General features: G+C 32.7%; 1 protein-coding gene across 1 annotated transcript in view; it reads right to left on the reverse strand.

The window, feature by feature from the left end:
• Positions 1-2,458: 2,458 nt before the first annotated feature.
• LOC133326386 (EH domain-containing protein 3) overlaps positions 2,459-13,632 on the reverse strand; it is a 42,336-nt gene continuing 31,162 nt past the window's right edge. Inside the window, exons 2-3 of the mRNA XM_061535038.1 lie at positions 2,750-2,923; positions 2,459-2,679 (exon numbers count right to left, since the gene is read on the reverse strand). Coding sequence (XP_061391022.1) covers positions 2,477-2,679; positions 2,750-2,923 — 377 coding nt within the window. The 3' untranslated portion in view covers positions 2,459-2,476. The remainder of the gene's footprint in view (positions 2,680-2,749; positions 2,924-13,632) is intronic.

Consider the following 13,632-nt stretch of genomic DNA (forward strand, 5'->3'; position numbering starts at 1 on the left):
TTTCGGATAGCCCCCATATAAGGGTACCCCCAACTTACGGTATTTTGGCGTATTTGAGCGCGTTTTTCAACCAAATTCGCTTCTATTTGGTATTTTGTAGTCTTATATGTCAACATATCTCCCTACCAAAAAATTTTAATATTCGCCCCCTTTTTGGGGTCGTCCCCATATAACCCCCTTTTTTATATTAAAATAGTTATAGATTTGTTCCGTGTTTGGGTTTGGTTCTAAGACTATGTTGTAATCATTTCATCTGCGGAAGATACGAAAAAATAAGGTTCGATAATTAACCTTATATATATGTGAACTGTAACCCGCATTTAGCCCTAGCCCCTGTGTGAGAGGTACCAGAAGGAGTGGACCGATATTCCCCCATGTTCGGACTTGAACTAATTTTGGAAGAAATAATAAGATGGGCAAAGTTTGGATGAAATCAACATTTTTTTAAACAAATTTGGCACAAAGAAACATGGGGTCTAGGACCAATATTTAGAACCATAATCGGTTTGTAGAAATGTCGGTATAGGTACACTTTTTGGTATGTTCCCTATATTTTTATTTCAAGTACCTGTCAGTATATCTATGGTGGAGGGTATCCAAAGTTCAACCCGGCCGAACTTAACGCTTTTTCACTTGTTTATTTTCATTTCACAATGAATCAAATGGACCATTGGTCTCCGAGTGAAGTGCTGCAAACATTGAAATGTTTGTCAGTAAAATGTATTATTATCTTAATTCTTTTATATCTTTGGTTAAGCTTCCAAATTTTGAGATATGGGCATTTCCCGCAAAATGTAAACCAAAGTCGAAGAATTTATTTCTTTAATTGGGCTTAATTACGTGAAGTAACGGCAAAAATACAAAGAAACGCCACATTTGTCATTGTTTCTTCCTGTTCCATAAACACTAATTTAATGACTATAAATGCAGACCCTGCAGAAATAAAATCTGCAAAATCAAAAATGTCGCGTGCGTTACTTGGCAAATAAAGGATAGACCAGATGTTTACACTTTGAAAGTGAACTAATAATGCTTGATATCTATTTATATTTAAAGTTCAAAATTTTCACACAATTCGCAGAGTTTTTTCTGGAGGCCCTCAATTTTTTTTTTACAATTGATAGTACTCTTGTACTGTAAAAATGTTATTATGTTCGATTTATTTAAGATTTTTGTGGAAGCAATAACAGCAATAATTGACACCAATGGTGAATCCTTCTACACTTCTCGTATTTAAATCAACATATATATCTTTGTGAAGTAAAAACTCACATTTGTTTTTTTATTATTTTATTCTTACAAAAATGTATGTATATATTTTTTGAAAAAATAGTACACTTATTTTCGTATAATATATATTTATTTCATTTTACTTGTTGAACGTATTATTATTATTTTTTTTTTGTTTTTAAATAATTATTTCACTAAAATTAATTGTAAAGAAATTAAATAGGTTAAGGCGATTTCTGTATACTTTTTTATATCAAATCAAACTATTTTATTTTTAAAAGTAAAGTGGATTATGAATGAACAACTAAGGTGTGTTTAAAAAATACATAAACAAATTAAAGGGAAGGTAAGAGGAAAACAAGGGAAAAAGTACAAAAAAATAATAATTGCACATAACATTTTTGGGATTTATAGAATTTGAATAATGCTTTGCAAATTACTCGAATAAATATTATATGTTTGGAATCGTATTTAGAATTTTCTTTGTATGTATAAATATGTGTATAAATGTTCATTTTTGTTTTGAATTTTTGTATATGTATAATAAATCCAATAAGTAACATTTATTTTTCGATTTAGTTTTTACCTTACAAAATTGTATTTTATAAATAGAATATTTTCAATGCCAAAATGTTATTCATTTATTTTTTTGAAAATCTGATTAATTTTACATTTTCAACTTTTTTCTCTTAGTGTTCTATATATTTCCCTAAAAACAACTCACACAAAAAAGGACATTTCCAGTCTGTTTCTGTAAAATACGAAATAAACGGATTTGAATTCATTCGAATTGAATTCTACAGAAACAAACCTTTAAAAAAAGAAACAAAAAACAATTGTTTTATTTTTTCAATATATTGTTTTAATAATTTCGGTATTTTTGGGCCTAGTTTACTGTGCTATGTACACAATTACATAATGCTAGATGAATATGTTGGTTCGCCAAAAAACAAAAGAAAGAAAACGTTTAATATAAAAAACAATAATGCATGCAAAGGCGATTTGTTTGTGCTACTTCTTCTGCTGCTGACTTATCAAGAGAAAGACTCGATTTTTAAATTAGAAATAAAGAAACAAAATTAAAAAACAAACTAACATGAAAAACATTGGGTGTATGTTTGTAAGGATCTGTTGTGGTTTTATGTGTTATTTTGCTGTTGTTGTTGTTGCGGGTAACGGTGTGTTTTTTTTGTTGCGCTATTGTCGTTCTACAACATTCTACTCTACACCAACACCAAATTTAAAATTAGCAACGTTTCGATGGTGGCACTAAATGATCGGGCAACACATTGGGCAATTCATTGCCCTCCAATTTGACATTGATTAAATGTAGGGCTAAGGCAAATTCATCCGAATCTAGGAAACCGTCACCATCAACATCGGATAGTTTCCAAATTTTACTAAGCACTGAATTGGGTAATTTCGATTTGATAAGTTCTTGTTTGGCAGCTGAAGAGGAAGAGAGAGAGAAAAATCGATTAATATCAGAATCAGAGTACTGTATTTTTGTGCCACTTACCTTGGCCAGAAATTTTGCCATCAACAGGTCCAAGTTTATTGAAAATAGAATCTGTGCGTTCCTTATCTCTATTGCAAATCCAATCGTGTTCACCATAGCCGGCATCAATACCCTCACCCTTCATATAACCGAATGGTGAAACATTATCATCGATAACACCCTCAAAGGCACCACCTGGAAATAAAGCGGAACAAATTACAAAATTATTTTAATTATTGAATGAATACATTTTGAAATATAAATATTACATAGGAAGTGGTTGGGGTTATAAATCGGTGAGACAAAATTTGTGAAACACAGGTGAAATCATGGACATGGATATTGAATGTGAATTAATTAATATAAGACAAATTACATGTATTCTATACCACCACTAAAGTTTGGGGACTATTTATAGGGTAGTTGAAAGTCGGAGAATTTTTATAGACGGTTTGAAAGTCAAAGAAACTTTTGAAAGACTTGCTAAATGTTAAGGGTTTTAGATAAGTCCTGGGCGTGTTTATAGGGAGCGTCTGTATTTGACCTTACGAACTAGATCTTGTTTTTACAAAAAAATTGAAGATAGCGTTAATGGATGATTCTATGGCTGAAAGGAGTCATTATAGACGAGCTGAAGGGAGTCCTTTATAGAATAGTTGATAGGCTACAAAGGAGGTCTTAAGAAAGGAACTGAAAGCCAAGGTGCCTTAATAGGCCAATTGAACTGGGTAATAAAAGTGCTGGCCCTAAGGTTACGTCTATAGACGAACTGAAGGTTAAGGGGCCTACAATAATAATCTGAGGGTCAGATAGTCTATACAGAATAGGTTATTTATAGACATCCAGAGAGTAGACTTTATTGACGATCTGAAAGTCAAGAAATCTTAATAACAAGCCGAAAACGTTCGTTAGACAAGTTGAATATCAATGTATTTATAAAGGAGGAATGGGAGATCTGGAAGGTTTATTGGCAAGGGGGGTTTTATATGAACATAAATGCCCCTGGAAAATATTTCAAAAACCAATAGAAACATTTTTAATGATCAATAGTCGCATTTTTTCTTTAATAGGTCAGGAAGTAGCCCTCGTAAATACCTTCCTTTCAATTCTACTTTGTACAACCTTTCAATTGACAGCAATTACTTGATTCTTTCTCATACACGCACGCAACTCGACTCAATTCCATTCCATCGTAGATTCTGATTTTTTTTTTTTTGTATTCTTGAGGCGCATTTTCATTTATTGTGAGATTCTCTGTCAAAAAGTTATAGTTCTGCTTGACGACTAGAAGTGCCTAGCCGAAGCCGTAGTAGCAGTGGCGCACTCCAAAACATTTGCTTTCTTAATGGTGCTCCAACAATAAATGCCGCTGCATATCATGCATGTAAAATGCTTGAATGGATTCCAATCGACTTTAATGAAGTTGTGCTCTGTTTTGTTGTTGTTGTTATTATTATAGTTTCTTTTGTGAGTGTTCCTATCTTCAATGCACAACTATGTTGCCGTTTTTTGAATGACCACTTTTTGTTTGATGTGGATGATGATGCTGGTGGTGGTGGTTTCTTCAATTGTCAGACAGCGTTATAAACGCAATGATAGGTTTATTCGTTCATTTAATTTTTTCTTTGTGGTATTGGATTACAAATGCATTTACTTATTTGTTGCAGTCTGTGGGCACTTAAGAGATTTTGGAGCGGCTTTATTTTAATGCAAAGCTAGAAAAGAAAAAATGTTGCAGCATATATTTGTTGCTATGTTAGTTGACCTCGTACTCTTTGTGACCCACTATCAATAACCATTCATTACTGATTTGTTTTGCCACAACTTTGAAATCATCATAATTTTTCGATTGCTTATAAATAGAAAAATTGGCCTATTTTATTTTATAAATTTGACTTGCTTTTTCAGTTATTATTCAATGTTTGTCTTTAGATTCTTTGAGCATGGCAACAAATCAATAGCATTTCGACCGGAAATGTAAACAATGAGAACATATTGCTAATAGCGTGAATTTTTCTTAATAAAGTAAAAATTTTGCTGACGCTATTCTTAAAATCCAGTTCCCAGGTTTCACGAATAATGAGAACCACCATAACACATACCAAAGGCAGTATTGAAAACTAAAAAGATAATTAGACCTAGTATAATTAGACCTGAACTATTAAGAGTTTTACATCTTACATGAACATATTTTGTTGCGGTCATTGGAAGTAGCCGCATTTCCGAACTTGGAGGAAGAACCAGAAATCGACATTATTGTCTTCATGAACGTAATCTTTATAGACCCCCCAGAGAGGAAACTGTATTAACGATCTGAAAGCCAAAGAATCTTATTGGCGAGCTGAAGACCAAAAATGGACTCCAAGACCAAGTTAAAGTCCAGGAAGTTTTTATTTGAAAATAAAGCCCCGGTGGATTTTAGAGATAAACTTAATTCTATTAAATCCTGAAAACAAATTGCAAGACATAAAACTATAGACGGTAGTCAGAAGTGAAAAAAAACTCCCAAGATCGTCGAAGCTGAATTATTGTCCCAAAAAAGAGGGTTTCACGATTTGCAGACAAAATACGAACTGTGGACGGATTCTTGTTGATATCTGGTCGCCTCAACTAGTTTTTCATATTCAATTGTCAAGTCCAAGGTCGACCTCAAACCATCAAGTTATTTATCTACCCAAGGTGGGTAGATAATCAGAATAGTATTTCCCCTTACCTCTCTCCACAACTCCTACAACTCAAATGGAATTATTAAAGATAGTGATTCTACGTATCTCGGCGAATATGGAAAACCCATATTCGACAGAATGCTTCCGAGGCAAGTATAGTATGCCTTTACACAATGGGCTGGGGTGATAGCCGTTGGCAGAGAAAGATTTGGATCGTTAAACCTTGTGTCGTGGAAACGAGCCAAATAGGTGGATATGGTTCCTGATAAGTTTCACATTGGTAATATGGATGATTCACCAGCGCCGATAAATGTTTGCAAGCTGTTTGTCGAGTGCGATCAAGAGTAATCTAATGTTCATCCGAAAATTCACCAGAAGCGGATAACTACCGGTGGAAATAGTGAGAAACTTCTCAATTGAAAATATTCTTATATCTGGATATTTCCTTTATCGGGGGGAGATAGCCAACCTTTGAGGGGTCTCTCTGGTTTTTAATCAGGAAAAATCTGATGTTCATCTAGAAGTTCACATGACTTTATCGGGATAAATTAATGATAAAATTCTTGATTAAAAAAATCCCCATCTCGTCAAGGTACAGCTGGAAAATGGAGTCTGCAAGTAGCGCGTCGACGAGGACCGAAGCAAGGTGTGTGTATAAGAAGGTGAAAGCCAATATTCAATCACGACAAAAGGACTTCAAAAGTCAAAACGAAGTAGACCGAAACTGCTACTCAGCTAGGTGTTTCGAACTAGTGGCAATCATTGACCTATTCCGAAGTTCATTGGATATTTGTCGTTTTACCTGCTATCTATGATTTCGAGCTAATAGAGAAACCCGGTGCAACACCATTTTTTGAAATAAATATTCAGCGGACAGTCTGAAGGACAAGATTGCCGAAACAATTAAAAACGAACTTTTTATACCTTGCACCGTGTGAATGAGAATCAAAATATCTATAAAATTAATGGGGACTCCAAAGAGAATACTCATGTTATGATATGACCTTGGAAATACCGAAATATAGTGAAATTTGACAATGATAATACAAAATACCAAATTACAACCAATTTGGTTGGAAAACGTGTCCAAAATCCCCAAAATACCGAATATTGGGAAGTATTGTATATTACAAAATTTTTGGTACGGAGATGTGTTACACAATGAGAACCAAAAATACCAAATTACAGCCAATTCGGTAGAGAATGGTGTCCATTCTTCTAGAATAGGGGGTAACGTTATATGGGGCTAAACCAAAATGCGAACAGATATATCCTAATATATTCGAAAGAATAACTAATTACAGAAACTAAATACTATTTTGAATGAACGGGTAAACTTTGGGTAGTACTATTGACTTTCGAAAATAGAAAAAATCACCTAAGGCCGATTTTGAATCAAAAAATCCTAGCATTTGTGTATTCCTTTCGATAGTTTGTTTCCTGCTATAAATATACGAAAAAGGAATTTTTTCAAACAATCGCCCATGTGACATGTTCCGAGAGTTTTTGAATTCCCATACTTTTTTTAAATTCCCATGTTGTGCAAAATGGTGTGTTCAATTTCGAGCGAAAGTGCGGCTCGAAAGCATAGCTGTGTTCAATATGTTATGAAATGTGTTCAATAAAAAAACATGTGTTTCATTGGAATATGCAATTTGTTTAACCACAAAATTAAGAAAAAATATGCCTGTTGGCTTATTAATTGCCCTGGTTTCTACCAGAAAAAGTCTAATGATACTGGAACGTGTTAAAATAAGCATTTATGGATATTTTGAGAGAAGTTGGTCCTTTCATACACAACGAAAGCCTGCAGTTAGCAGCAAAGATTTCTGGCTCTTGGTGGGTTTCAGAGGGTAGTGGCAAATGATTCAAATATAAGTGTTGATCGCACAACAATGTGTAAAATATTGTAGAGAGTAATGAAAGTCCTGGAAGACAAAGTGTGTGCAAGCTGTGGACAGCTGCAGACCAGGATCCAGCCATGATGCTTTTATTTGGCATATGAGTGCAGCTAGGCAGCATTTATAAAAGAGGAAATGGTATGCAAAATAGTTGGCTTCTAGGAGACAGTGGTTACGCTTTAGAAACATTTTTGATGACGCCCTATAAACAAGTGGAGCATGGATCTTGTCAACATCGATATAATAAAGGGCACACATCTGCAAGAAACTTTATGAAAAGTATTATTGGAAATCTTAAAAGCCGATTTTTTATAGATTCTATTTTTATTTTGATCATATGGTGGTTGAGATTCCCGATTGATCTCAAAAATGTTACGCGCTGTTTTTGATAAAATGAGCCCTTTTTATTTTCTTTAATTTTACTATAAAAACTAATGTAAATACTTTATTTTTTAAATAAATATTGTAAAAACACTTTAAATATTACTTCAGCGTTCTTTTTTAACTTGTACGTGCTCAGAAAAACACGTACGATCTCATTTCGTTTTCAATCCACAAAGGTATATGTGCTCGAATTATATTCCCAATATTTTTTTGGGAATTCGGAATGGAGCACACCAAATTTGGGAAAATGTTTCACATTCGAGCAAACTCGAAATGCAGCACATGGGCGAATGTATTACTATGATATCCCGGGGTTACTCTAATTTTTAACCAATTTTTAAACTTCAACTTAAATTCTGTAACAAATATTCTGTGTTCGACACATAAGTGAAGCTGTTACAGCTCTAAAACTACAACAAGTTCTAAAACCATTTAATGTGTGATAATTCGACTAAAGACAACTACAACAACTAAAAAAACAAAAATAGTATTTAATAAAAAATGTACTTAGCTTCTTACTTTTTACACTTTTCATAATTTATGAGAGCATTACGCTTCAATTTTTCTATTATTTGTTGAATTCTGTGTCGGGCTTTTAATTGCGCCGCCGCAATGATCTCAAGAGAATGATGTTTTGAGGGAGAAGAATAGTTGATAACTTCTGGAAATTATTATTTCAAAGTTTTTTTTGGAAAAAAATAGAAAAAACAACGAGAAGAAGAACAAAAATATTATTATAAAACAAATGTTGGTAATAAAGTTATAACATAAGTAAGAAAAATAAAAAATATGTTGGCCATAATAACTAACTGACAAAAAGTAAAATACAAAATATGATATGGACGACAACGACTATTCAAGAATTAGGTTACAAAAAATAATACAAGAAAGAAGCTAAAACGCAGAAAAAAAGAGACAATGAAAATGAGAACACGACAAAATTAATAAAATAATCATAATAAAATGCTAAAAAAGAAATTGAAGATAGTCCAACAACAACATGGAGAACAACACCACCTATGCAAAATGTACTCAAGTCAGTCGCAGAAGTAGTAGCTGTGAAATAATATAGCTAGGCTAGTTGACTGGCATACTACTAGTTATGTGGATGACTGGCTGTTTCGTTGATGGTGGTGGTACACACCTTCAAAGTCATTTAGCAATTTAATGCTAAACATGTGATATAAATTAACTAAACTAAACTAGAAGTACGATGGAAGGGGGTTCGGCACAAGTTATGAACAAAAGGTTTGTTTGTGTTTTCCAGCTAGGTAGCTGCTACCACCTCTCGTCAATTGGAGAGAAAGAGAAACTGAGTTAGAGCAAATTGTAGTTGAAAATGGCCCTCAGTGATAACAAGCATGTTGGCAGATACTTAGACATTTATGAAAATGCTCCAATATCTTAAGACCCCGAACGATATACCTAAATACATACATACAAATAAACTTTTTGACGATAAAACACTAAATAAATATATTATGCAATACTTTAAAAATTAAATAATTGAATGAATAAATAAATAAAAGTGTGTTAGAAAATTATGAAAAAGAAAAAAAAAACAACTAAGTAAATCACAATTAAAACCATTTATCATCATCAGCATATATAATGGGAGGCCATGTGCATGGATGTGAAAATAAAAACGATTTTAACTAGCGAAGACACAAACCGAATTATACACCACCATGCAGTATAACAGTTATATTGATCAGTATAACACAATAGTGTGAAGTTAAAAACGGATTATATCAACGAAATTTAGTAAATTCATTTTATAAATCCTATCATGCAACATCTAGGAGGAATAGGTCCGTATGAAAGGTACCATTGGAAAGCCCACGAAGAGTGCTTTAAGAAAAAATTATACCGAGATCTTTTCATTTCGGAAATTTTGAAAAAAAATAATTTTTATTTTTTTCAAGAAGATATCATCGAATGCCACTGTGCAAAATCTGGGAGGGATAGGTCCATATGGAAGGTACCATTGGAAAGCCCACGAAGAGTACTTTAAGAAAAAATTATACCCAGATCATTTCATTTCGGAAATTTTGAAAAAAATAATAATTTTCATTTTTTTCAAGAAGTTATCATCGAATGCCACTGTGCAAAATCTGGGAGGGATATGTCCATATGGATGGTACCATTGGAAAGCCCACGAAGAATACTTTAAGAAAAAATTATACCCAGATCATTTCATTTCGGAAATTTTGAAAAAAATAATTTTTAATTTTTTTCAAGAAGTTATCATCGAATGCCACTGTGCAAAATCTGGGAGGGATAGGTCCATATGGAAGGTACCATTGGAAAGCCCACGAAGAGTACTTTAAGAAAAAATTATACCCAGATCATTTCATTTCGGAAATTTTGAAAAAAAATAATTTTCATTTTTTTCAAGAAGTTATCATCGAATGCCACTGTGCAAAATCTGGGAGGGATAGGTCCATATGGAAGGTACCATTGGAAAGCCCACGAAGAGTACTTTAAGAAAAAATTATACCCAGATCATTTCATTTCGGAAATTTTGAAAAAAAATAATTTTCATTTTTTTCAAGAAGTTATCATCGAATGCCACTGTGCAAAATCTGGGAGGGATAGGTCCATATGGAAGGTACCATTGGAAAGCCCACGAAGAGTACTTTAAGAAAAAATTATACCCAGATCATTTCATTTCGGAAATTTTGAAAAAAATATTTTTTAATTTTTTTCAAGAAGTTATCATCGAATGCCACTGTGCAAAATCTGGGAGGGATAGGTCCATATGGAAGGTACCATTGGAAAGCCCACGAAGAGTACTTTAAGAAAAAATTATACCCAGATCATTTCATTTCGGAAATTTTGAAAAAAAAAATAATTTTTAATTATTTCACGAAGTTATCATCGAATGCCACTGTGCAAAATCTGGGAGGGATAGGTCCATATGGAAGGTACCATTGGAAAGCCCACGAAGAGTACTTTAAGAAAAAATTATACCCAGATCATTTCATTTCGGAAATTTTGAAAAAAATATTTTTTAATTTTTTTCAAGAAGTTATCATCGAATGCCACTGTGCAAAATCTGGGAGGGATAGGTCCATATGGAAGGTACCATTGGAAAGCCAACGAAGAGTACTTTAAGAAAAAATTATACCCAGATCATTTCATTTCGGAAATTTTGAAAAAAATAATTTTCATTTTTTTCAAGAAGTTATCATCGAATGCCACTGTGCAAAATCTGGGAGGGATAGGTCCATATGGAAGGTACCATTGGAAAGCCCACGAAGAGTACTTTAAGAAAAAATTATACCCAGATCATTTCATTTCGGAAATTTTGAAAAAAAATAATTTTTAATTATTTCACGAAGTTATCATCGAATGCCACTGTGCAAAATCTGGTAGGGATAGGTCCATATGGAAGGTACCATTGGAAAGCCCACGAAGAGTACTTTAAGAAAAAATTATACCCAGATCATTTCATTTCGGAAATTTTGAAAAAAATAATTTTCATTTTTTTCAAGAAGTTATCATCGAATGCCACTGTGCAAAATCTGGGAGGGATAGGTCCATATGGAAGGTACCATTGGAAAGCCCACGAAGAGTACTTTAAGAAAAAATTATACCCAGATCATTTCATTTCGGAAATTTTGAAAAAAATAATTTTTAATTTTTTTCAAGAAGTTATCATCGAATGCCACTGTGCAAAATCTGGGAGGGATAGGTCCATATGGAAGGTACCATTGGAAAGCCCACGAAGAGTACTTTAAGAAAAAATTATACCCAGATCATTTCATTTCGGAAATTTTGAAAAAAAATAATTTTCATTTTTTTCAAGAAGTTAAACGCTATATACCAGTTATATTCCAAAACAGTTTTTTCTTTGTTTTTGTTTTTTTTTTAACAGCCTGTTTTTGTAAAATTCCAAACGAATGAATTCGAGTGACTTACGACCAAACTCCTTGGTTTTGAAAAATATGTCATTTATTTTTGTTTTTAATCAGAAAAACTTTATAAACATAAATAAAGGTTTGGTCGTAAGTCACTCGAATTCGTTCGTTTGGAATTTTACAAAAACAGGCTGTAATAGACATTCACTGTTGGCCAAAATTAAAGCTACTGAAATTGCGAACTGAATAAATGACCTGTAACTTTTTTAAAATACATACATGTACTTATACTCAGGGTTTAAAATGCTAACGCCAAAATAGCAAAAACACAGAAAATTGCCGCACTGCTAACTAAATTCATCCTCAAAATATGCAGCACAGCCAAGCACAAGTGCAACAAATAGCAATACATTACGAATAATTTTAGCAAGCAAAACTAAAGCTTCTTGATTTTGTCAGCAGCTACAAAATAGCAATGAACAACTACAACATAATTGTCAACGCGACTAACAACCAAAGCTTACAATGAAGACTAAGCACCTTGACTGTGGCTGCTTAGCAAGATTTTTAGCAAACAAAACCCGAACATTTTTCGAGTTCAGTGTTGCCCATTGAAATTTTATAAATTATATGAGAGAATTAAAAATCGCGATTATGATAATTTCATTTTTTCGAACAAAGACAATTAGTAATACTTGCTAAAGAGTTTAATTTAATATATTATTTAATTTTTAGTACTATTATTGACAGTTTTTGATTATGATTTGACAAGTTTAAATTAATTAAAAACGCACAAAATGAAATGCCTTTTTTCTAATTTTTGCGTTGGCAACACACAAACATAAAAACAACCCTCGGCTGATTATTCGTCGGCAGCGAAATATGAATAAGTAGTTGTACTGCCGATTAGTCATAACAAAAAAAGCTCGCATGTGCAATACGTGCTTAGCACGGATGCTACGAACTAAAAAAGCTAGCCGTTTGCTGATTTAGTCATAATGTCAATATTTTTTAGCAGCAGCTCTGTAAGACTAATGCTAATATTTTTGGATGCTGCATTTTAAACCCTGCTTATACTGATAGTGTTTCAGAAATAAGTAGGTAATTTATTCACCCAAGAGGTATTGAATCTATAAGACGCTCAATTGATCAGGATTTGCAGGATGATTTTTGGTACACATATAGAGAAAAATGTTCTGACTCCGAAACCGTTCGCGATCAAATTTTTGGTTGATGCGCGCAAATGTTATCGAGGTTTTAATTTTGGGCATAAGAAAAAAATCTTAAAATTACTCCGTTTATTATATTGACCAAAAACGTTGATATATATCTTCCTCCGTAAAATAAGAATATGAATATATTATATATATTATATATTATATGCACATCTTCGCGAAATATGAGAAAAATAAAAAAAATATAGGAGATTACGTCAATATTTTCATTATATTAATGACATATACACACATAAAAATTAATTTAAAAATATCTACATAATCTAAACACCATGATGAATCAAATGATATCAAAATCACACAAGTCCGTGTAGCGGTTTCTAAATCACAGCGACAACAAAACAAGATATTGAGGAAAAATATTTGTTTTTGGTTCGGAAAAATAATGTCATCATATTAATTTTTTAATTTTATACAAGAAATTTCAGAAAAAATATGTTGGGGTTATTCTGCTATTTTACCCGAATTTCGCCGAAAAATTGACATATATAATAATAATCAATTTTTGTGTATAAGTATACGCCTTGCGGTTTATATCAAGACCCTTCCGATAAATCTTAGAATTCTATAAATAGGAATAAATCCTAAAATAAAATAATATTATGAAATATACATTTTAAATTGCGTGTAAATCGCGTAATTCTCAAAATCATTTGATGCGCATGCGGTTTCCAGGAAGTGCTGAAGTTTATCTTCCAATCCATAGTTTTTTTGCGAAATTTCATTTGACGGCTAAGATGTGCCACACGTTACATTGAAGTACCCAAAAAATCGTAAAACGCGAATAATGTCCGAAAACTCCATATGCCATTAACGCGCATCCGATTTCGGTGTGCACCTTTTCGAAAAAGATCA

The sequence above is a fragment of the Musca vetustissima genome, unplaced genomic scaffold (assembly GCF_032173495.1).
Source record: "Musca vetustissima isolate MV318-11 ecotype Yass unplaced genomic scaffold, APGP_CSIRO_Mvet_v1 utg31836, whole genome shotgun sequence".
Taxonomy (NCBI): Eukaryota; Metazoa; Arthropoda; class Insecta; order Diptera; family Muscidae; genus Musca; species Musca vetustissima.